We start from the raw sequence: 23,923 nt of genomic DNA, 5'->3' as shown, positions 1-23,923 counted from the left end.
CCGCTGGGCCGTCTCCTCTTACATCTCTCTGTCTCTATCTCTCTCTGTGCCGCTCTTCCCCCCCCCCCCCCTCTCTCTACACATCGCATCACTGATGTGAACTAGCCACCAACAGGAATTGCTTAGTATTCACAGCTCCAGTGTTATGGTGTGGAAGCGTTCTGTTCGCGTGAGGCAGCTTGATGTACAACTACACCCCCTGGACAGAGCGCTCGTCTGTCACAGGGACTCATGGTTTGACTGAAAGGTGTCTCTAATGGTACAGAGTTCATGCACCATTGCGTGCAGGAGCTCGACACTGGCCTATCTAACAAAAGGGCATTAACTGCTCACGGAGTGTAACTGATAAAAAATGTCTTAAGTATTTTCATTGTTCAGCCAGAGTTGTAGGCAGATCACTGACCACATCTGTTGTCTTTCTATGAGGTCATGTTTTATCCATATTGACCCTGACCTCTGACACGGCAGTTGCTGCCTTCTTGCTCCGTACACCCACTGGAATACGTTTCCATGATGATTTTGTTTGTGTTCATAAATGTAAGTATTCAGACCCTTTTGACTTTTTCCAGATTTTGTTACGTTACAGACTTATTCTAAAATTGATTAATTTGTTTTCTTCTCTCATCAATCTACACACAATACACCATGATGACAAATCCAAAACGGATGTTCAGACATTTTTTCGAATAAAAATAAGATAAATCATATTTACATAAATATTCAGATCCTTTACTCAGTACTTTGTTGAAGCACCTTTGGCAGCGATTACAGCCTTGAGTCTTCTTGGGTATGAAGCTACAAGCTTGGCACACCTGTATTTGGGGAGTTTCTCCCATTCGTCTCTGCAGATCCTCTCAAGCTCTGTCAGGTTGGACGGGGAGTGTTGCTGCACAGCTATTTCCAGGTCTCTCCAGAGATGTTCGACCAGGTTCAAGTCCGGGCTCTGGCTGGGCCACTCAAGGACATTCAGAGACTTGTCCCAAAGCCAGTCCTGCATTATCTTGGCTGTGTGCTTAGGGTCATTGTCCTGTTGGAATGTGAACCTTCACCTCAGTCTGAGGTCCTGAGCGCTCTGGAGCATCAAGGATCTCTATACTTTGCTCCGTTCATCTTTCCCTCGATCCTGACAAGTCTCCCTGCCTCTTAAAAACATCCCCACAGCATGATGCTGCCACCACCATGCTTCACCGTAGGGATGGTGCCAGGTTTCCTCTGGACGCGACTCTTGGCATTCAGGCCCAAGAGTTCAATCTTGGTTTCATCAGACCAGAGAATCTTGTTTCTCAAGGCTGTCATCCTGGTAAGCGTGTAATTGGAAGCATCTGAGAGCCCTGGGAACTGTGGATTGCTTCCTGGTTTACTAGCTTTACCGCAGAGGCACCGAAGTATGTACGTAGTGCACTTTATTTGGCCAGAGGCCTATGGACCATGGTCAAAAATACAACACTTTATGGAAAAGAGTGCAATTTGGGACGTTGTCACATAATAAGAACTGGAATGTCTAATCAAGTTTGCTGTCAAGGAGTTGCCTTGAAAGTGTCAATATGAGTTTGAATATGAGGTCTGATATAAAGTTTTGTGGTCTTCGCTTCTATGATAGTTTGAATATTTTAGGTCTACCGTGACAGTTTGATTATGACGTTTTGAGGAGAATGTGTCTGCCAAGAGGATCTTTCACACCAACGCTACAGATGAAGGGATGCCTTGCGTGTTGCTTGGACATTGTGCTCTTGCCTTTTACATAATAGAAAAGTGTTTTTTGTGGGAAAAGCCTGACAGATATATGTCCTCGATTGAAAGTTTGGGCACAAGGCCGTCTTTCATTACAGGGTTGTGACACTCATCTTCTCATTTTATCCTCAGCTTCTTCCCAATGTATCTGTGAGAAAATGAAACCAGTCACGAAGATCATCATTTATCTTGGACTTTTATGAAATTCCTGGGTCTTAATATGAGAGGCTAAGGGGTTGAACCTCATGCTGCTATAGCCCACAGTGACCTCTGGCAGGCTAGCTGTGGAGACCTTCAGCCGTTCTGGTGGTTGTCTATAGGTCATAACTCTGCTGAGCCCCATGGAGGTTAGAACCATTAGCATACTCCAACTTTTCTCCCCTTTAAGTTGCCTTTCTGGAAGTTTCTTTAAACCTCTGGGCCAAAGTTTTGCTCCCTTTTACCTTTTAAAGGAGAGGTGTTCTGGTGGGAGAGAGAAGGCGAAAGTGCTCTGCTCTCCCTGACCTTTTGGGATTATGGTAATAGGATTATGAAATAGAGGGTGATCCGCAGCAGGGCTCTCAACCAGGCCACCACAAATCAGGAGACTGACTGACTGGCTTATTGTTATGGGTGGAGAAAAAGCCCCAGGTGGACAAGCAGTCACCACCACCAGGGCTTTGATAGACGGCATCTGTTTCCCCCAGTTGATGTTGTTTTCCCTTTCTCCTCCTCTGCGGCTTTATCCAGGGGGGGCTTGTGTTGCTTGAGATGTTGACGGACAGTTGAAGGCTCCCACTCCCTGCCCAGATGGCAACCTTGAAAATGAAAGACAGAGGACCCCACCCCGATCTCCACCTCCATCCCCCCCAATCCCAATTCCAAACCTTATCCTACATTTTTGTAGAATTTAAATCAGGCCCCCCTGAGGGCAGCCCCGGGCCGGGTCCATTTCCCCATTAAAGACCATAAATCTCTATGGTGAATGGAGCCGCCGCCCCCTCATAGAAAGGGGTCAGTTTAGGGCGCCCCCCAGAAAGAAGGACTGAATAGAGAGAAATACAGACAGACAAGGCTCCAAAAATAAATGTTTTTGTTCCCTCGTTCTCGGAATGGCCTCCAAATGGCCTCTGACGGTGGTTGCTGTAAATGAGGGCTTGGCCCGCTGGTAATGAGGGTTTCTCACCCCAATGTTATGTGGAGATTTGTTTGAAGAGTTTTATGGCCTCCTGTCTTTGTCTCTGTGCTGACCTGCCCATGCCCTGTGTCTGAACAACATGGACTCTCCATCACCCTCTCTTTCTTCTTCCACAACTTTTCTTTTTTTGTGTGTGTGTGTGGGTGTGTTTCACCAAGACTGAATTTGTGTCTCCTGGCATGTATGCGTGTGTGTGTGTGTGTGTGTGTGTGTGTGTGTGTGAATCAGTCATCACGTGTTTGTGTGTGCATATTCCACACACTCCTTTCAGACTCAGCGACTGGGGGGTAAAACTGTGAATTTGCCCACATGCTAGCGAACCTGCGGAGGACCACTCACCCAGCTGTCTGCTGTGTTAATCCCTGTTACGACAGGAGCCCTCCTTTCTCTCTGTTTCCCCCTCTGTGGTACCCCAATTTTTAGACACACACACACACACACACACACACACACACACACACACACACACACACACACACACACACACACACACACACACACACACACACACACACCGGTCTCTAGAGCCCAGCTAACAGCCAGGCAGGAGTTTGTTACATTTCAGCCCCCAGCCTCTTCGTTTTGTGTTGTTGCTACAGAGCAGCATCTGTCTAAGCCTTTTGATACTACTGTACTCCATTTTACACTAGGCCTGCAGCCCTTATTTGTGTGTGTGTGTGTGTGTATTGTTTAAGGCCTCAGCCCCGTAATTGAACCAGGGACATGTCTCAGTGCAATAAGACGGTAATTAAGTCTTGGTGCAGTCAGGGTTTTGAGAGGAGGAGGACAAGGAGTGGGCGAAATGTCGTCTCACTCCCAGTAATAGATCTTGGCTGCCTTTAGATGTACAGGTTGGGGCTGCTGGTTGGAAATAGTGGATGGATCACATACTGAACAGATGAATTCATGTTCTACTTGTTGATGAGGCCTAATAATGCTGTTAAATCCCTGCTTGTGTCGGTTGCCGACCCAGCTACACTGGATGATTACAGCCAGGCGATGATGTGATTGGATCAGAGGGCATGACTTGTTCAGCTATAGGTGTGATATATGAGTGTGGTTCAGGGTTCGAGGAAGACTAATCAAGATGTGGGAGTGTTTCAGGGACATTACATTTGACATTTTTAATGTTATTCATTAAACAGATGCTTTTATCCAGAGCAAACGTACAGGAGCAATTAGGGTTAAGTGCCTTGTTCAAGGGCACATCGGCATTTTCCCCCACCTAGTTTACTTGGGTGTTCGAATCAGCGACCTTTCGGTTACTGGCCCAACGCTCTTAACCGCTAGGCTACGTAACAGCCAGAGAGTAGTGTAATACCAGACTCTGACATCTCAACCTCTCTCCATAGGGAGGGACTTGTACCTGGCTGTGATCTGTCCCTCAGGGTGAAGTTATCACATGTTCAAGTAACATGGCAGTGTTGCTAGGTTACACACTTCGGGTGGCGGGGTGCGACAGGCTGTGCTAATTTGTGCCGGCAAGCCTGGAGACTGATGAGTGATCTGATGAATGAGAGACCCTAAAATGCTGTCAGTCCGACACGGGCACACACAGACACACAGACACACAGACACACAGACACACAGACACACAGACACACAGACACACAGACACACAGACACACACACACACAACCCACTGCTAAAAGACCAACTGGGCGAGGCGACACACACCCAGCCAGCATCCATTACACCAGACAGAAAGGCACGTCACTCACCCCATCCGCTAGCAGCATAACCCAAAACAGGACTACCCACAAAACCTCTAGCCTGATCCAAGATCTGTTTCTGCGGTCTTGCCAACTAATATATGGTCATCAGGCATAACGACACAAACAGATCTGGGACCAAGCTAATCAACCGATGTACTACCCTTGTACAGCTCTGAGAGGAAAGAGAAAGATCACAGGTGCATGGTCTGAAAAACCATTTCAGCCAGTAAATTGGACTGTATGCAGAGTTATGAATCCTATCAGCCTTTTTGTGTTTTTAAAGAGATTCAAATAAAAGAGGGAGGAGAGTGAACGAGTTCACCTGGAGAGAGAAAGCAATCCCCAGGCCAGGCTAATCTATCTCTATTCACTTCCCATCCAGCCATGCAATAAAGAAGATCATGATGCTGTGTTTTCGTAGCCGGGGACGGTCTGTCTGTCTCTCCTCCTTTCATCAGGGGCCGGTAGGAATGGATAGAATACTGAAGGGGGAAGGAGATTGGTGGTCTATACTGTCAGACACTGTATCCTTCTCCTAGGTCGTGTTCATTAAAGCACATCGTAGCAAAACAACCCCATGTGGTCCCTCCATGTTTTACTCCGTTTTCTTCCATCTGGTGTGCTAACACAGTTTGACCTGACATTTCCCACACGACAGGCCCTAGACACAGTCCTCTTCCATTAAATTAACCCATGTTCATTAGACAGAAAATCCTTGTCTCCCACACACACTGTCCTTTCCTCTCGCTCTCGCTCGCTCTCGCTCTCTCTCTCTTTTTCCTTTTTTCTCTTGACAATTATTCCATTGTACCCCAGAACCCCAGTCAAAGACAGAAAAGTGCTGAAGGGTGGGCACTTTAACTTTGTTATTTTCCCGCTCATTGTGTGAAGAGATGATTATGGCAGAAGGAGAGTGGACCCAAAACCACTTTCCTTTGATGTAGAAGAGAAAAGGTACAGGAGGAAGGAGAGAGAGAGAGAGAGAAGACTTAGAGTAACCACTCGTTAAATATGTAGGCTACACTCTTAGAAAAAAGGGTTCCAAGAGGGTTCTTCAGCTGTCCTCATGTGAGGACCCTTTTTGGTTCCAGGTAGAACCCTCTGTGGAAAGTTTTTTTTTTTTTTACATGGAACCCAAAAGAGTTCTATCTGGAACCAAAATGGTTCTACCTGGAACCAAAAAGGGCTCTTTAAAAGGCTCTGTTATGGGGACAACCGAACAACCTTTTTAGGTTCTAGATAACACCTTTTGGTGGGTGGGGGCTAGGTGGGGATCTTGGAAAGGGTTGGTGGATGGGATGTTTGGATGGTGGGTTTGTCATGCTGTCCGGGTGAGAGAATGGAATGGAGTCTTTGTCTCTCCCATATCTTTGTTTAACCTCCCATCTGCAGTATGAGAAAGTCTTAAGTAGCATTGCTGTGGTTTCCCCACGTTGCTTTATACTTGGACTAAAATAGTTGCACTTTGTCTACATCTCTTTTATGAAAGAACATTCTGCCTTCCCTAAAGGAAAAGCATATTCTTACCTCAAAACACTAAGTTCTTACTTTAGTCTTTGTAGATGTCAGTGTGCCGCCGTAGACTCTCTGACCTGTCATCAGGGATCTGTGGGCTCAGGCCTCATATTAACTAGCTCACTAAGGTGGATACAGCGTTGTACACAGGGGGATAATACGACTCACATCGAGACACAGTCATTTATCACCTCATCTATTTTTACCTCTATTCTCACTCTCCTCCCTTCTTTTAACGAGTGAACCTCCTCACAGACAGACAGACAGACAGACCTTCCCTCCTGTCCTCTATGGATCACCACAGTCTCTTAGTGAGTGTGGACTTGCGTTATCGGACATTGGCATGGCATTTGAAAGGCTATTAGTGTCCTGTCGAACCATTAGTCATCGCTCAAGTCACCGTGGGGTAGGAGGTCCGCGAGCCTGGTCGTGACACGCATGGCTAACAGGGCTCCATTTGAGCCAGACGCTGACCTTTCCGCCGAGACGTTTGGCGACGAGAGAGATGATGTCTGGGTAATTGACAGTCTGGAGACGATATCCTTCTCCTAGAGCCACCTCATTCTGCTAATCAATCATCAGCAGCTGCGCTGATGGTAATACTGATATATTGGTGCTGATTGGATGCAAGACAAATATACTGCCTTCTGATTGGATGAAGTACTAACATATAGGAGCTTATTGATTAAAAGACTAATGTTAGCACTGATTGGCACTGATTGGAAAAAATGCTGATATATATAGGCACTGATTGGATGAGATGTTAATACATTGGCACGGATTGGACCAAATTATTAGACTGATATATTGGTTCTGCCAAGCTCCATTTGTTGGTATCAACAGTGAATCTATCCCGCAAATGAGCTTGAATGGAGCTTTTAGCTTTGAACTGTGCAACTTTGAAAGTTGGTTTATTACAACAAATAGCACACACACACACACACACACACACACACACACACTGAAAAAAACAACACTCCCCTCATCTCCTATTGTATGGTGCTTGGAAAGCTCCTCTCCTTGAGATATGAAAAGCACTGTTCTGTTCTGCAGAATTGACTCCCTATGTCGAAATCGTGCCTGACGCACATTCTTGTACACCATCAGTGTCAGACAGCCAGCAGCTGTCAAAACACAACCTTTTGCTATGTCGACTTAACTTGGAGTGTGAAGTTTGTGTCAGATCTGGTCTGGTGAACACAGAGCCAGGTTCTTAGAAACTGCCCAGTTTTCCACAGACAATAATAGCCTCTACGTTCCATTAATACCACCCAGTCTGACTGAAGAAAACATGTTGTCTTATGGTTTGGATGAGACATCTTTACGTGGTTTGGATGAGACATCTTTACGTGGTTTGGATGAGACATCTTTACGTGGTTTGGATGAGACATCTTTACGTGGTTTGGATGAGACATCTTTACGTGGTCTTGTGGTTTGGATGAGACATCTTTACGTGGTTTGGATGAGACATCTTTACGTGGTCTTGTGGTTTGGATGAGACATCTTTACGTGGTTTGGATGAGACATCTTTACGTGGTCTTGTGTTTTGGATGAGACATCTTTACGTGGTTTGGATGAGACATATTTACGTGGTCTTGTGTTTTGGATGAGACATCTTTACGTGGTTTGGATTAGACATCTTTACGTGGTCTTGTGGTTTGGATGAGACATCTTTACGTGGTTTGGATGAGACATCTTTACGTGGTTTGGATGAGACATCTTTACGTGGTTTGGATGAGACATCTTTACGTGGTTTGGATGAGACATCTTTACGTGGTTTGGATGAGACATCTTTACGTGGTTTGGATGAGACATCTTTGGACGTGGTTTGGATGAGACATCTTTACGTGGTTTGGATGAGACATCTTTACGTGGTTTGGATGAGACATCTTTACGTGGTTTGGATGAGACATCTTTACGTGGTTTGGATGAGACATCTTTACGTGGTTTGGATGAGACATCTTTACGTGGTTTGGATGAGACATCTTTACGTGGTTTGGATGAGACATCTTTACGTGGTTTGGATGAGACATCTTTACGTGGTTTATCGTGGTTTGGATGAGACATCTTTACGTGGTTTGGATGAGACATCTTTACGTGGTTTGGATGAGACATCTTTACGTGGTTTGGATGAGACATCTTTACGTGGTTTGGATGAGACATCTTTACGTGGTTTGGATGAGACATCTTTACGTGGTTTGGATGAGACATCTTAACGTGGTCTTGTGGTTTGGATCAGACCAACGGCGGAGGGATTAGAGTCAGATATTAGTGCAAGATGGGAAACACTGACACACCACACATCATGTTCCCATTGACAGCAGGACTACCTTCCATCATTTTTTTTGGTGCCACCCAATCTTGTCTGTAGGACTGTCTGGGGTGACTCTCTGGACCCAGTTGCCAGTCACAGCCATGACCCTTCAACCCTGGCTGTCAGGTCCTAGCCACACCCCTTTTGTCCCCTTCCCAGCCCACTTGCAAGCTGCTGTCTGCACTCAAGCTGAACTAGTCTCCTAGACGGCAACGAGGAGAGAGTAAGCGCCATGTTTCTCACTGGTCTTTGGAGGTACAGATCAACTCTTGGTGTTGTATAGCCAGCCAATGGGAGGAGTGATGTAATCTAGCATTAGTGTTGCCTCAGCTGTAGATTGCGATGTTTGTGTGGTGTATATATATGTGTGTGTGTGTGTGTGTGTGTGTGTGTGTGTGTGTGTGTGTGTGTGTGTGAGAGAGAGACTCGGATTAGGCAGATATCACACAGGAAGGGCCCCTTGCTGGTGTCAAGGTCACTTAGAAACCCTGAATTAGCATTCGAATGGCAGTAGAGCCACAGTGTGTGTGTATGTTTGTGGGCGTGTGCGTGCATGTGTGAAGAGACGTAGAATATGGGGATTGAAGGCCCCCCCACACACACCCCTCTTTAGTCATGGACCACCCTACCCCCTGCCTCACACCATCCCTTTTCATCTTTCCCGAAAACCTTTGAGTCACAGGATCGTCCCTTTTCCCAGCTGTCAGCTGACCCCTTTAACACCCCAACCTACAGAGTCAAACACCTAACAGTGGTGTATGGGCCTAAGAGAACTATATACTGAACAAAAATATAAGCGCAACGTGCAACAATTTCAAAGATTTTAGTGAGTTACAAGTTCATATTAGGAAATCAGTACATTTAAATAAATACATTAGGCCGTAATCTATGGATTTCACATGACTGGGAATATAGATATGCATCTGTTGGTCACAGAAACCTTAAACAAAAAAAAGGAAAGGGGGTGTGGATCAGAAAACCAGTCACTGTCTGGTGTGACCACCACCTCATGCAGTGCGACACATCATTACCCCACTGCCACCATGGGCCATTCTGTTCACAACGTTGACATCAGCAAACCTCTCGCCCCACATGAGGCCACACGCGTGGTCTGCGGTTGTGAGGCCGGTTGGACATACTCTAAAGCACCGTTGGAGGAGGCTTATGGTAGAGATATGAACAATAAATTCTCTGGCAACAACTCTGGTGGATATTCCTGCAGTCAGCATGCCAATTGCACTCTCCCTCAACTTGAGACATTTGTGGCATTGTGTTGTATTTCAAAACTGCACATTTTAGAGTGGCCTGTTATTGTCCCCGGCACAAGGTGCACCTGTGTAATGATCATTCTGTTTAATCAGCTTCTTGATATGCCACACCTGTCAGGTGGATGGATTATCTTGACGAAGGAGAAATGCTCACTAACAGCGACGTAAACAAATTTGTTCACGAAATTTGAGAGAAATAAGTTTTTTCCAACGTAAGGAGCATTTCTGGGATCTTTAATTTCAGCTCATAAAACATGGGACCAACACTTTTCATGTTGCATTTATATTTTTGTTCAGTGTACATCTGCCGCTCACTTTATTCACTCACTCCGTGTGTGTGTGTGTGTCTCCGTGAGTGATCTAATAGTAAATGTAGCCAAGTGAAGAGTGCTGTTGGAACCCACACACTCCTCTCCATCTCCCTCAGGGAGTCAGATCCTATCAGTCTCCATGACTGGAGAAAGCGATCATTACAATCACATCCCTTACCAGGAGAGATGGGATTGTGTGTGTGTGTGTGTGTGTGTGTGTGTGTGTGTGTGAATGCGTGAGTGTGTGTGAATGCGTGTGTGTGAATGCGTGTGTGTGTGTGTGTGTGTGTGTGTGTGTGTGTGTGTGTGTGTGTGAATGCGTGTGTGTGAATGCGTGTGTGTGAATGCGTGTGAATGCGTGTGTGTGTGTGAATGCGTGTGTGTGTGTGTGTGAGAGAGAGAGAGAGAGAGAGAGAATAACAGCCCTGAGACACTCCTGTCCTTCCCAGTGTTGCTCTGTAATTAGCAGAGAGAGAAACAAGCTTCTCCCCCACCAGTCTAGTAGCTTTTAATTAGACCAGCTAATTGGATCATGTCAAGGGAACACTCTACCTTTGTGTGTGTGTGTGTGTGAACTCGTTTGTTTGTGTGTGTGAACTCGTTTGTTTGTGTGTGTGAACTCGTTTGTTTGTGTGTGTGTGGCTCCCAGTCCCATGACCCTGCAGCATGTTCAGCTGCCTGCCCCTCACCAGTTCTTCATCTATCATGATGAGTGAGTAGCTCACTGTTGATCCATGGCATAATGAACATGTGTATTAATGGCCCACTGCAGCTGACACTTCTAGGCTGTGTCTCAAACGGCACCATATTCCCTATATAGTGCACTACTTTTGACAGGGGTGGACTGGGATGCAGAAATTGTCTCTGGCAACAACGGCCCATTTTGTTCCCTTGAGGCCCCAGATGGCCAATCCGCCCCTCACTTTTGACCACGACCTATAGGGCTCCTGTCAAATGTAGTGCACTACATAAGGAATAGGGTACCATTATGGAGACTAAGGGCCTACAGATAAACATATTCCCTATAAGTTAATGTGTTTCTAATTCTGTATGACCTTACTGTGTAGGTGTTATCCTACGGCAGTATAATTCATTGCATGCCTTGAGTGATTGAGCTGGTGAGGTCGATCGAGGGTCACATACAGCATTCCGATCTCTTATCGTTTCATGTAGCTACTGTAGACGATGTCATTAAGTTGAAGCCCATAGGATAGGGTAGAACCCTCCACTAGAATAGAACGTAGATCATATGCTTCTTCAGCTTTTGTAAAGCTGGATAGAGAAGACATTTTGACTTTTCCGGTGGTTGGTGTCTTGTGAAACTTTCACAAGCCTTGAGCGAACAGCTGGCCTAATCACCGGTTAAAGGTCCTCACAGATCAGAGTACAGGAAGCCCCCAAAGGAAACATAGATTCACTAATGGCCTCCCTCAGCTCCACAGCAGTCTTTTGGCATCTCTATGCGGGGACATTTAGTCCCGTAACACCGCAGTTCTGTGAATTGTGAACCCCTGCTCTCAGGGTAATGCGCCTTATTAGTGATTTTTTGTTTTGTTTATTGCCTAAATATCAACTAACCACATACCAATTTCAGAGCAACCAGGAGCACAAAACTGAGTTGTCAGTTGTCTTTTCCTATTGAACGTCATTATCCTACATCATTACCCAACATTATCCTACACTCCAGTTAACCGCTCTCCTTTGAGGTGGTGGTCACTGTTCCAGAAAATGCCTCACGGGTTTATCTCAGCGCAGGGCAGGGGGCCTGTTGGACAGTGACCCATGTTAGTTCAGGTCAGAGGTCACTAGATGAGTGGAGCAGCTTCCTCGGGGTGAGGTTAGGGATACGGGATGTGGTAGAGTCGTTATATCAGGGTTGACTGGTTTACAATCACTCCAACGTGTCTGTAGCTGCTTGAACACTCTACTGTTTATTAAGGTGGCTGGGGGGCTAACGATCACATTTCCCACGTGCTGGATGGATTCATCTGTTTGATACATATTGCAAAGATGTTAGATCTAAATAAGTTGGGGGAAGGACCTTGTGGTCGGCTCATACAGAGGGAAAAATGTTGCTCAATCAGACTTGAACCAATGATATTTCAGACTGTTCCTGTGGGCTGTTAGGCTTGGTGGACTCCCTAAACTCTCCATGGCTGCTGCCTCAAGCTTCTTAATATGCAGCATTATGAAAATGAGGCTATTGGTGTTGTCCCCAATCTTCTCTTCTCTCTTCTCTTGCCTTCCCCTCCCTCCTCTTCTGCCATCTCCTCTGCTTTCCTCTCCTCAGCCCTTGAAGCTGGGCTATGGAGTAGCCCAACTGGCAGGATTACTGGATGTGTTCCCTCGTGCGTGTGTATGTATCAAATAAAGGCCTTTGTCTGCATAATACTCTATCATTGGTCGGGGGAAACAATCCGTTGGGTTTGTCTCACACCCCAAACCCCTTTATTGTGCCCAAAACAACCCCCATGGTCAGGAGGAAGCAGTAGCATGTCCTGGCTTAGTTTATATTACATTTGTGCTGTTCCCGTATTCTAATGTGTCTGTCATCATCAGTGCTGTTGCTATATTCTAATGTGTCGATGTCATCATCAGTGCTGTTGCTATATTCCAATGTGTCGATGTCATCATCAGTGCTGTTGCTATATTCTAATGTGTCTGTCATCATCAGTGCTGTTGCTATATTCTAATGTGTCGATGTCATCATCAGTGCTGTTGCTATATTCCAATGTGTCGATGTCATCATCAGTGCTGTTGCTATATTCTAATGTGTCTGTCATCATCAGTGCTGTTGCTATATTCCAATGTGTCGATGTCATCATCAGTGCTGTTGCTATATTCCAATGTGTCGATGTCATCATCAGTGCTGTTGCTATATTCTAATGTGTCTGTCATCATCAGTGCTGTTGCTATATTCCAATGTGTCGATGTCATCATCAGTGCTGTTGCTATATTCCAATGTGTCGATGTCATCATCAGTGCTGTTGCTATATTCTAATGTGTCTGTCATCATCAGTGCTGTTCATCATCAGTGCTGTTGCTATATTCCAATGTGTCGATGTCATCATCAGTGCTGTTGCTATATTCCAATGTGTCGATGTCATCATCAGTGCTGTTGCTATATTCCAATGTGTCGATGTCATCATCAGTGCTGTTGCTATATTCCAATGTGTCGATGTCATCATCAGTGCTGTTGCTATATTCCAATGTGTCGATGTCATCATCAGTGCTGTTGCTATATTCCAATGTGTCGATGTCATCATCAGTGCTGTTGCTATATTCCAATGTGTCGATGTCATCATCAGTGCTGTTGCTATATTCCAATGTGTCGATGTCATCATCAGTGCTGTTGCTATATTCCAATGTGTCGATGTCATCATCAGTGCTGTTGCTATATTCCAATGTGTCGATGTCATCATCAGTGCTGTTGCTATATTCCAATGTGTCGATGTCATCATCAGTGCTGTTGCTATATTCCAATGTGTCGATGTCATCATCAGTGCTGTTGCTATATTCCAATGTGTCGATGTCATCATCAGTGCTGTTCCCGTATTCTAATGTGTCTTTCCTATGTCTTATGTGAATCCCTCAGAAGGATGAGGGGAAACAGGGTCTTCTTGGGGGAAAGGGATTGGGTAAACCGTGCATGAAATTTCCGTTAGGCCCCCATTGTTAAGGAGGGGTTCCCCACATCACATTCGTCCCTTCATGCCAGTGAGCCTGTTGACTGCAGAGTGTGAACTGGAGTATGAAGGGCTGGATGTGGAGCTGGTGTGTGGGAATGTGTATGTGTGGGTCTTAGTGACAGTGTGTAGGCATGTGAGAGAGGGTGTGTGTTAGCATCAGTTTGAGAGAGCGTTGTAGGAGTGTGTGTCTAAGAGAGGTGGGGGTCTGCGATCTGAATGTAGGCTAAAATGGGGTATGGGGCTGGGTTGTATTGTAGGGGGTGAGAACAGGGGGTTTAGGGGTGGGGGTTCAGGGGGTGGGGGTTCAGTATGGGACTGTAATCCATCAGAGGGGTAAACAAGCTCCCATTCTGGACCAGACAGTCTGGTAGATACAGACAGAGAGCAGTAGGACTGGACTAGAACACAGACAGTAGTCTCTTATGACACTATTAACTGGCGAACACACGTGAGATATGGTTCTGGGTTCTGGGATTACACAAACCAGAGACATGACAAGATGTCCCCGGCAGAAACTGGAAGACATCCTGCAGGAGAAGGTCAGTTTGGTTCACTTTCCCTCTCAGGGAGGGGGTGTGTGTGTGTGTGTGTGTGTGTGTGTGTGTGAGAGAGAGAGAAACTTGGAGGTTGAGGTTGTATCACCTAATCCTGATGCCTGACCTCGTTTTCCCAGTATATGGATATTTTATCAAGAAAGGGTCAACGTGGCCGATTTCAATGTATTTATTTAGCACCGACGCAGTCTTTTATAGTTATCAATGATCATTTCACCAAAATGCTCCAAACGCATTGCCGCATCTTTTTAAACAATGACTTTTGGAATCACCATTAAAAAAGGACTCTGAGAGTCAACTGTCATCGCTGTTGTTTTACTGAAGAGCAGAATGGAACATCCCTTTACCCCCACCTGTCATTCTATTGCCATAGGAATATAATCCAATCAAATCCCTTTGTATGTATCACATGCCCTCCGAGTACAGCTGGTGTACGGTAAATTGCTTGCTTATGAAACCTTTCCCAACGATGCAGAGTTTAAACATGTAATTGTCAAATAAAATGAAGTACACAAGAATGTAGCTATATACAGGGAGTACCAGTACCAGATCAATGTGCAGAGGTACGGGGCATTTTTAGGTAGATATGTACATGAAGGCAGGGTAAAGTGACCGGGCATCAGGATAGATAATAATAAGGTATTTGAGGTAGATATGTACATGAAGGCAGGGTAAAGTGACTAGGCATCAGGATAGATAATAATAAGGTATTTGAGGTAGATATGTACATGAAGGCAGGGTAAAGTGACTAGGCATCAGGATAGATAATAATAAGGTATTTGAGGTAGATATATACATGAAGGCAGGGTAAAGTGACTAGGCATCAGGATAGATAATAATAAGGTATTTGAGGTAGATATATACATGAAGGCAGGGTAAAGTGACTAGGCATCAGGATAGATAATAATGTATTTGAGGTAGATATGTACATGAAGGCAGGGTAAAGTGACTAGGCATCAGGATAGATAATAATAAGGTATTTGAGGTAGATATGTACATGAAGGCAGGGTAAAGTGACTGGGCATCAGGATAGATAATAATAAGGTATTTGAGGTAGATATGTACATGAAGGCAGGGTAAAGTGACTGGGCATCAGGATAGATAATAATAAGGTATTTGAGGTAGATATGTACATGAAGGCAGGGTAAAGTGACTAGGCATCAGGATAGATAATAATAAGGTATTTGAGGTAGATATGTACATGAAGGCAGGGTAAAGTGACTAGGCATCAGGATAGATAATAATAAGGTATTTGAGGTAGATATGTACATGAAGGCAGGGTAAAGTGACTAGGCACCAGGATAGATAATAATAAGGTATTTGAGGTAGATATGTACATGAAGGCAGGGTAAAGTGACCAGGCATCAGGATAGATAATAATAAGGTATTTGAGGTAGATATGTACATGAAGGCAGGGTAAAGTGACCAGGCATCAGGATAGATAATAATAAGGTATTTGAGGTAGATATGTACATGAAGGCAGGGTAAAGTGACTAGGCATCAGGATAGATAATAATAAGAGTAAAACAAAGAACAGAGTGGCAGCAGCAAATGATGAGTGTAACAGTGTGTGCTTGTGTATGTACAGCATGTGTGTTTGTATTGTGTCGATATGGATGTGTGTGTGCGTATGTTGTGTTTGAATGTGTGAGGGATTTATGCAGGAGTGACAGTGTAGTGTGAGTGTATATATGGTGTGTATATAAAGTCTAGTGAGTGTGTATATGGTGTGTATATAAAGTCTAGTATATGTGTGTATAAAGTCTAGTGAGTGTGTATATGGTGTGTATATAAAGTCTAGTGAGTGTGTATATAAAGTCTAGTGAGTGTGTATATAAAGTCTAGTGAGTGTGTATATGGTGTGTATATAAAGTTTAGTGAGTGTGTATATGGTGTGTATATAAAGTCTAGTGAGTGTGTATATGGCGTGTATATAAAGTTTAGTGAGTGTGTATATGGTGTGTATATAAAGTCTAGTGAGTGTGTATATGGTGTGTATATAAAGTCTAGTGAGTGTGTATATGGCGTGTGTATATAAAGTCTAGTGAGTGTATATAAAGTCTAGTGAGTGTGTATATGGCGTGTGTATATAAAGTCTAGTGAGTGTGTATATGGCGTGTGTATATAAAGTCTAATGAGTGTGTATATGGTGTGTATATAAAGTCTAGTGAGTGTGTATATGGTGTGTATATAAAGTCTAGTGAGTGTGTATATGGTGTGTATATAAAGTTTAGTGAGTGTGTATATGGTGTGTATATAAAGTCTAGTGAGTGTGTATATGGCGTGTATATAAAGTCTAGTGAGTGTATATAAAGTCTAGTGAGTGTGTATATGGCGTGTGTATATGGCGTGTGTATATAAAGTCTAGTGAGTGTGTATATGACGTGTGTATATGGCGTGTGTATATAAAGTCTAATGAGTGTGTATATGGTGTGTATATAAAGTCTAGTGAGTGTGTATATAAAGTCTGACTGTGTATATAAAGTCTAGTGAGTGTGTATATAAAGTCTAGTGAGTGTGTATATAAAGTCTAGTGAGTGTGTATATAAAGTCTAGTGAGTATGTATATGGCGTGTGTATATAAAGTCTAGTGAGTATGTATATGGCGTGTGTATATAAAGTCTAGTGAGTGTGTATATAAAGTCTAGTGAGTGTGTATATAAAGTCTAGTGAGTGTGTATATGGTGTGTATATAAAGTTTAGTGAGTGTGTATATTTTTACATTTACATTTAAGTCATTTAGCAGACGCTCTTATCCAGAGCGACTTACAAATTGGTGCATTCACCTTATGACATCCAGTGGAACAACCACTTTACAATAGTGCATCTAAATATTTTAAGGGGGGGTGAGAAGGATTACTTTATCCTATCCTAGGTATTCCTTAAAGAGGTGGGGTTTCAGGTGTCTCCGGAAGGTGGTGATTGACTCCGCTGTCCTGGCGTCGTGAGGGAGTTTGTTCCACCATTGGGGAGCCAGAGCAGCGAACAGTTTTGACTGAGCTGAGCGGGAACTGTACTTCCTCAGTGGTAGGGAGGCGAGCAGGCCAGAGGTGGATGAACGCAGTGCCCTTATTTGAGTGTAGGGCCTGATCAGAGCCTGGAGGTACTGAGGTGCCTTTCCCCTCACAGCTCCGTAGGCAAGCACCATGGTCTTGTAGCGGATGCGAGCTTCAACTGGAAGCCAGTGGAGAGAGCGGAGGAGCGGGGTGACGTGAGAGAACTTGGGAAGGTTGAACACTAGACGGGCTGCGGCGTTCTGGATGAGTTGTAGGGGTTTAATGGCACAGGCAGGGAGCCCAGCCAACAGCGAGTTGCAGTAATCCAGACGGGAGATGACAAGTGCCTGGATTAGGACCTGCGAAGTCTAGTGAGTGTGTATATGGCGTGTGTATATAAAGTCTAGTGAGTGTGTATATGGCGTGTGTATATAAAGTCTAGTGAGTGTGTATATGGCGTGTGTATATAAAGTCTAGTGAGTGTGTATATGGTGTGTGTATATAAAGTCTAGTGAGTGTGTGTGTATATAAAGTCTAGTGAGTGTGTGTGTATATGGCGTGTGTATATAAAGTCTAGTGAGTGTGTGTGTGTATATGGCGTGTGTGTATATAAAGTCTAGTGAGTGTGTGTGTGTATATGGCGTGTGTATATAAAGTCTAGTGAGTGTGTGTGTGTATATGGCATGTGTATATAAAGTCTAGAGAGTGTGTATATAAAGTCTATAGAGTGTGTGTATATAAAGTCTAGTGAGTGTGTGTATATGGTGTGCGTAGGGTCAGTGCAGATAGTTCAGGTACCATTAATTGACTATCAGTCTAATGGCTTGGGGGTAGAAGCTGTCTCTTGGTCCAAGAGCCGATGTTCTGGTACCGTTTGCCGGACGGTAGCAGAGGGAACAGTCTATGACTCGGGTGGCTGGAGTCTCTGTCAATTTGTTGAGCCTTCCTCTGACACCGCCTGGTATAGAGGTCCTGGATGGCAGGGAGCTCTGCCCCAGTGACGTACTGGGTTGTCTAATAACTAGAAGGAGAATCCTCATTCAAGTCAATGGTCTGTGATGTTATTTCTATGTCCTCTGCCTGTCTTCCGTTGTGCTGCCTGCCAAACATGGCACATGAAGAAGGCAAACAAACTGAGGCTTTGCTCAGGGCGATGGAATTAGATTCACTGCTCATTTAGTTTGTCTGTCTCTCTCTCTCACACACACACACACACACACACACACACACACACACACACACACACACACACACACACACACACACACACACACACACACACACACACACACACACACACACACACACACACACACACACTATACGCGTGACAGCTGTATTCTGACCCTATTCACAAACAACCTGACATTCAAATCAAACACAAGCGCATCCAGGAATAGAAAGAGGACTCCAATCTAGGCCATTTTACAGTCCGTTGAACAGACGCGTCTGAAGTCTAAAGTGGCTCCATTCAATTCTGTTTGCGTTCCGTTGGAATCGCTGTCACTCATAGCAGAGAGGACGGAGGTCACGCGTAAGAACGTTTGCTCAACGAACATTTTGGCGTGAGAAAAAGCGAACACCTATTTTGAAGGAGATGATGGGAGTCTTTGACTCCGGTGTCTCTGTATTTTGACGTTATAGCTTCTATTGCGACCGACCGTTTCAGTACACTTGACATTTAAAATGAAACGCACAACGCTAGCGAACTTCTTTAAAGTGTGGATATCTTTCCTCAGCTACTGAATGTGATTCATGAAAATAATAAACGGAACAAAATGGCCGTCGGTTAGATGAGCTTTTCAGGCTCATTTAAATTCTTTACAAAGTAGCTCAAACTATGAATGAAATGTTATTTTATATCTTTTTGGCTTGTTTTTCTGTTGTTGTCAGTGTTGAATGTTCAGTACAAGGCTGTACTGTGAGATCATATACTTAATGAATTTATAATTCACTTGTGATAACAACCTTTGTGTGTCTCTATGCGATAAGGCTTGTGTGTCTCTATGCGATAAGGCTTGTGTGTATGTGCATTGTGTCTTTGTAAATGTGCTTTTTGTTTGACTACATCTGTCAAGTCTCGTGTGTGTCACTCTGCCTGCATGTGTCTATGTCCTTGTCTCTGTGTTTATCCACGGAGCTTCTAACCATACGCCTCTCCCTGTGTGCTCCAGTTCGACTCAGAGAGTTCAGGCTTCATCAGTACAGAGCGGTTCAGAGACCTGCTGGCGGCCCACGGCTCGGAGCTGGACCCTCACAAGCTGGAGGTTCTATTGGCCCTCGCCGACGGCAACGCGGACGGAAAGATCTGCTACCAGGACTTTGTCAACCTGGTGAGAGTCCTGAGTCACTTCCTGTTACCATAGTAACTGATAATAGTGATTTGTATAAGCATAACATTGATTATACTGTACACTGATTGGTCATGTTGAGACGTACAGTGGAGAGGAAGTGGTCTTATGACCACAATCATCCTTCTACTCACCCAGGTCTCCATGGATATTCCACACTATTAGTCAAGACAACACAGCTTGGTTTAAAAGTTGCACTTTCACGCGTCGTCTAGCTCCTGTTGTGTTTCACGTGAACTCTTGACCACGGGCGGTGAAGTCATCTGGGGAAATAATCAGTTGCTTGGAAATGTGTAAAGTTGTGGTCGGTGGGTTTGTGAAGGTTCCCCAACTCTCCCCTCTCACTTTCCCGTTCTCCTATTCTCTCTTTTGTCTTCTCCGCTTCCTTCAAAGCTGTCCATTGTCTTGTACAGTGGGCTGAGAATGGGTCTGTGGGAACTTGTGAAAGGGGATCTTTGATTGGTCGGTCCAGGTCATGTGACAGGCCAAAGGTCAGGGTGAGGAACTGGAAGTGGGACAGAGGAATGAGGAACATGTACTCAAGTTGTGTGTGTGTGTGTGTGTGTGTGTGTGTGTGTGTGTGTGTGTGTGTTGTGTGGGTGTGCGGCTGCTATTGTTACCCACAAAAACCGCTCCTCACCCCCCATTGCTTTCACATTCATTGGAAACAGAGGCCAAGCAGGGTGAGGGAAGGATAGGTTGGAGAGGAGGAGTGAGAAACAGATACAGGCTTGCTGGGGTTTATTTGCAGGTCCAACTTTACTTTGCTCAGTTGCCTATTCCAAAAAGCTGTCAGCGTGATTGGGAGGTATTGCCTAGCTCTCTCTTTTCTCTCTTTCTACTTTTCCTTCTCTCTCTCTTATCTCTCTCGACTCTTTATCTCCCTGCCCCTTCTGTCCCTCTCCCTACCTCTCGCTCTCTCGCTCTCTCGCTCTCTCGCTCCTCTCCCTGACAGCATCTCCCAGTACAGCAGTAGATTGTCCCTGGTCCCAGAGTCCTTGTTGGATGAATACCAATCTCTCTCTACCCTGCTCTCTTCTTCGCTGTGGGTGAATAGATAGAACATCACACCCTTTCTCTCTCTTTTGATTGAAAAGAAGAGAAAAGAGGAAGAATCGCCCCTGCACTGCAGGAAGAAAAAAAGACTGTCTATATGGGTTTGGGCCATGTGGGGTAACCTAGAGAGGTGTGTGTGTGTGTGTGTGTCCACGTGTGTGTGTGTGTGTGTGTGGGGGGGGGGCATAATGTGTGTGTTTGGTACCGTTTGATCCCACTCGCTGTTTGGCTTTGGGCTGGGAGTGGCCATGGTAACCTACAGTCATCAAGAATCCCACATGGTCTCTTGACTGCAATCAAGACTCACATAATTGGAGATCTGTTCAATTCGAATGCTCATTATAAATTGAAGAATGGTGTGATTGTCAACTACTTTTAGAATCGGAGAGACAGAGAGAGAGATGTGGGAATGAGAGAGAGCAAGAGAGAGGGGAATGAGAGGGAGAGGAATGAGAGAATGCGAGAGAGAGAGGGAGAGAGGGAGAAAGAGAGTGGGTGAAAGGGACAAGAATGAGGGGAAGAGGGAGAGTGAGATAAAGAGAGAGGGGGACTTGTCCACATTCCATGTTCCATAGGAGGACTATGACAATTGCTAATCTCGGTAGAAGGCAGCTGCCGCCAGTACTTGGGACGAGGAGAAGAGCTCAGCGGTTGCTAGGTGATAAAGGAGGCATTCTGTTGCTGGGGCGAGGTGGGAGGATATGGCAGCGTGGTTGCTGTCACAGTGAAGGATGGGGGGGCTCACGACTTAGGGGATCTATGACGACATACTGGGGTGTTGTAGGGGAATCCAGCAATAGTTACAAGACCTGTAAGGTTGGAATTTCAGCTAATTGAAAACAAACACTTATTTTATGGCCATGTTTCTATGAAATTTGTATCGCTCACATAAGATAACTAACTCACTTATTGCAATGAAAGTCTCACTGAATGGACTGACTGTCCCTGAACCCTGACCTGCTCATGGACATTGGGTAGCTGATGATGTATTTTGACTGACATCTGCACTCTCTAGCTCTCTCTCTCTCTCTCTCTCTCTATCTCTCTCTTTCTCTCTCATCCCTCCCTCTCCCTCCCTCTCCATCTCTCTCCATCTCTCTCTTCCTCTCTCATCCCTCCCTCTCCATAAATCTCTCCGTACTTCTCTCTCCCTCCCCCCTCCCCTCTCCCTGCTAGATGTCCAACAAGCGCAGCAACAGCTTCCGGCAGGCCATCCTCCAGGGGGGTCGTCAGTTGAAGGGGGCCGGGGCCCTGGGGGAGGAGGTGGGTCTGGGTCTGTCCCAGAGGCTGGTGAGGCACATCGCCTATGAGACCCTGCCCCGGGAGATCGACAGGAAGTGGTACTTCGACAGCTACACCTGCTGCCCACCACCCTGGCTCATCCTGGCGATCACCATCGCTGAGGTAAGGTTCCGCTCATGGAGGGATAAATCCTCAATTCTACTTCAGTCAAATTTCCCTTTGTCATGCATGAATGTCAATCGGAGACTAAGTGAATATTCAACTGAAGTGTAAAGTTAGGATGTGCTTAGGTTCTTCAAACATCTCTGATGAGGGTTTGAGGCTGTAAAGCATTGGTTTTGATAACAAAGAGAACCTTATCGTTCAACTTTAGTTTGTCTTTCTTTTCTTCTAACGTGGTAGGACTGGGAGATGGCGACAGTATCGTTTATCTTTTGCCCTTGGCGTCAACTCTCCATCGAGATAAGCCTTTGAAATCAGTCTAGACTACTGTGAAACTCTACATTCTTCATGGAGACAGCCTAAATATCTCCGTGAAAACTAAAACGTATCTCTTAGGCTCGTACCCAGGCTTGATCGTATATTCCTCTACAATAACTTCAAACCCCTCCCGTCATCTAGGTGGCAGTGTTCATGTACTATGGCCTGCAGTTGGACCGCTGGGTGCTGCAGGTGTCCAGTCCCCACTTCCTGAGGGGCCCACTGCCCTACCACCCCCAGCTACGGATTCAGGCCTGGAGATACCTCAGCTATGCCTTCATGCACGCAGGGTGGGTACCTAGCCAGATGGCCAGTCCGCCCCTGGGGAGGGCTGATCCGACCGTCCCAATATACACATTTGCATACTACTTAGTATATGGTCATGTATTGACCATGCATGCTAATGCTAAGTATGAATATTGGGACAGTCTGATCAGCCCTCCCCAGGGGCAGACAGGCCATCTGGCATTTTGGGCGAATGTCAGATGGGCTTGTCCGTTTTTAGCCCAGTGTGCCTGTCTAACTTTGGTATTTGCACAATATGATCATTATCTGGACAATGATGGGGGCCTCAAGCGAAAATAAATGTGTCCAGTGTGTTTGAAATCCTAGACTCTGTAACGTGTGTCCATAAAGTCCTGGATGTGCGTGTCACAGTCATATACAGTCCTACGTAGCATTCAGAAAGTATTCAGACCTCTTGACTTTTTTGCAAATGTATTAAGCATTTTTTTTAAACTATCACATTTACATAAGTATTCAGACCCTTTACTCAGTACTTTGTTGAAGCATCTTTGGCAGGTGGCCAGCTCGAGGAAGAGTCTTGGTGGTTCCAAACTTCTTCCATTTAAGAATGCTGGAGACCACAGTGTTCTTGGGGACCTCCAATGCTGCAGAAATGTTTTGGTACCCTTCCCCAGATCTGTGCCTCAACACAATCCTGTCTCAGAGCTCTATGGACAATTCCTTTGACCTCATGGCTTGGGTTTTGCTCTGACGTCAACTGTGGGACCTTATATAGACAAGTGTTTGCCTTTCCATATCATGTCCAATCAATTGAATTTACCACAGGTGGTCTCCAATCAACTTGTAGAAACATTTCAAGGATGATCAATGGAAACAGGACACATCTGAGTTCAATTTCGAGTCTCACAGCAAATGGTCTGAATACTTTACCTAACTTTCATTATGCGGTATTGTGTGTAGATTAACGAGGGAGGAAAAACAATTGAATCCATTTTAGAATCGGGCTGTAACGTAACAAAATGGGGAAAAAGCCAAGGGGTCTGAATACTTTCCAAACGCACTGTATACTGTATATATATTGTTATATCTACTCTATGGCTCTATAGAGCAGTGATTCTCAATCTATTCGTGTGTGTGTGTGTGTGTGTGTGTGTGTGTGTGTGTGTGTGTGTGTGTGTGTGTGTGTGTGTGTGTGTGTGTGTGTGTGTGTGTGTGTGTGTGTGTGTGTGTGTGTGTGTGTGTGTGTGTGTGTGTGTGTGTGTGTGTGTGTGTGTGTGT

At 45.1% G+C, this 23,923-nt stretch overlaps 1 protein-coding gene across 4 annotated transcripts in view; it reads left to right on the top strand.

Moving 5' to 3' along the window:
• rhbdl3 (rhomboid, veinlet-like 3 (Drosophila)) overlaps positions 1–23,923 on the top strand; it is a 54,115-nt gene that overhangs the window by 17,988 nt on the left and 12,204 nt on the right. For all 4 annotated transcript variants that reach the window (XM_046330093.1, XM_046330094.1, XM_046330092.1 and 1 more), the window contains 3 exons: positions 19,445–19,603; positions 21,854–22,081; positions 22,541–22,689. In XM_046330093.1, coding sequence (XP_046186049.1) covers positions 19,445–19,603; positions 21,854–22,081; positions 22,541–22,689 — 536 coding nt within the window. The remainder of the gene's footprint in view (positions 1–19,444; positions 19,604–21,853; positions 22,082–22,540; positions 22,690–23,923) is intronic.

Source organism: Oncorhynchus gorbuscha, linkage group LG26, assembly GCF_021184085.1.
Source record: "Oncorhynchus gorbuscha isolate QuinsamMale2020 ecotype Even-year linkage group LG26, OgorEven_v1.0, whole genome shotgun sequence".
NCBI classification, from domain to species: domain Eukaryota; kingdom Metazoa; phylum Chordata; class Actinopteri; order Salmoniformes; family Salmonidae; genus Oncorhynchus; species Oncorhynchus gorbuscha.
The sequence above is the reverse complement of the archived record's forward strand: the minus strand, read 5'-3'. Positions and strand labels throughout refer to the sequence as shown.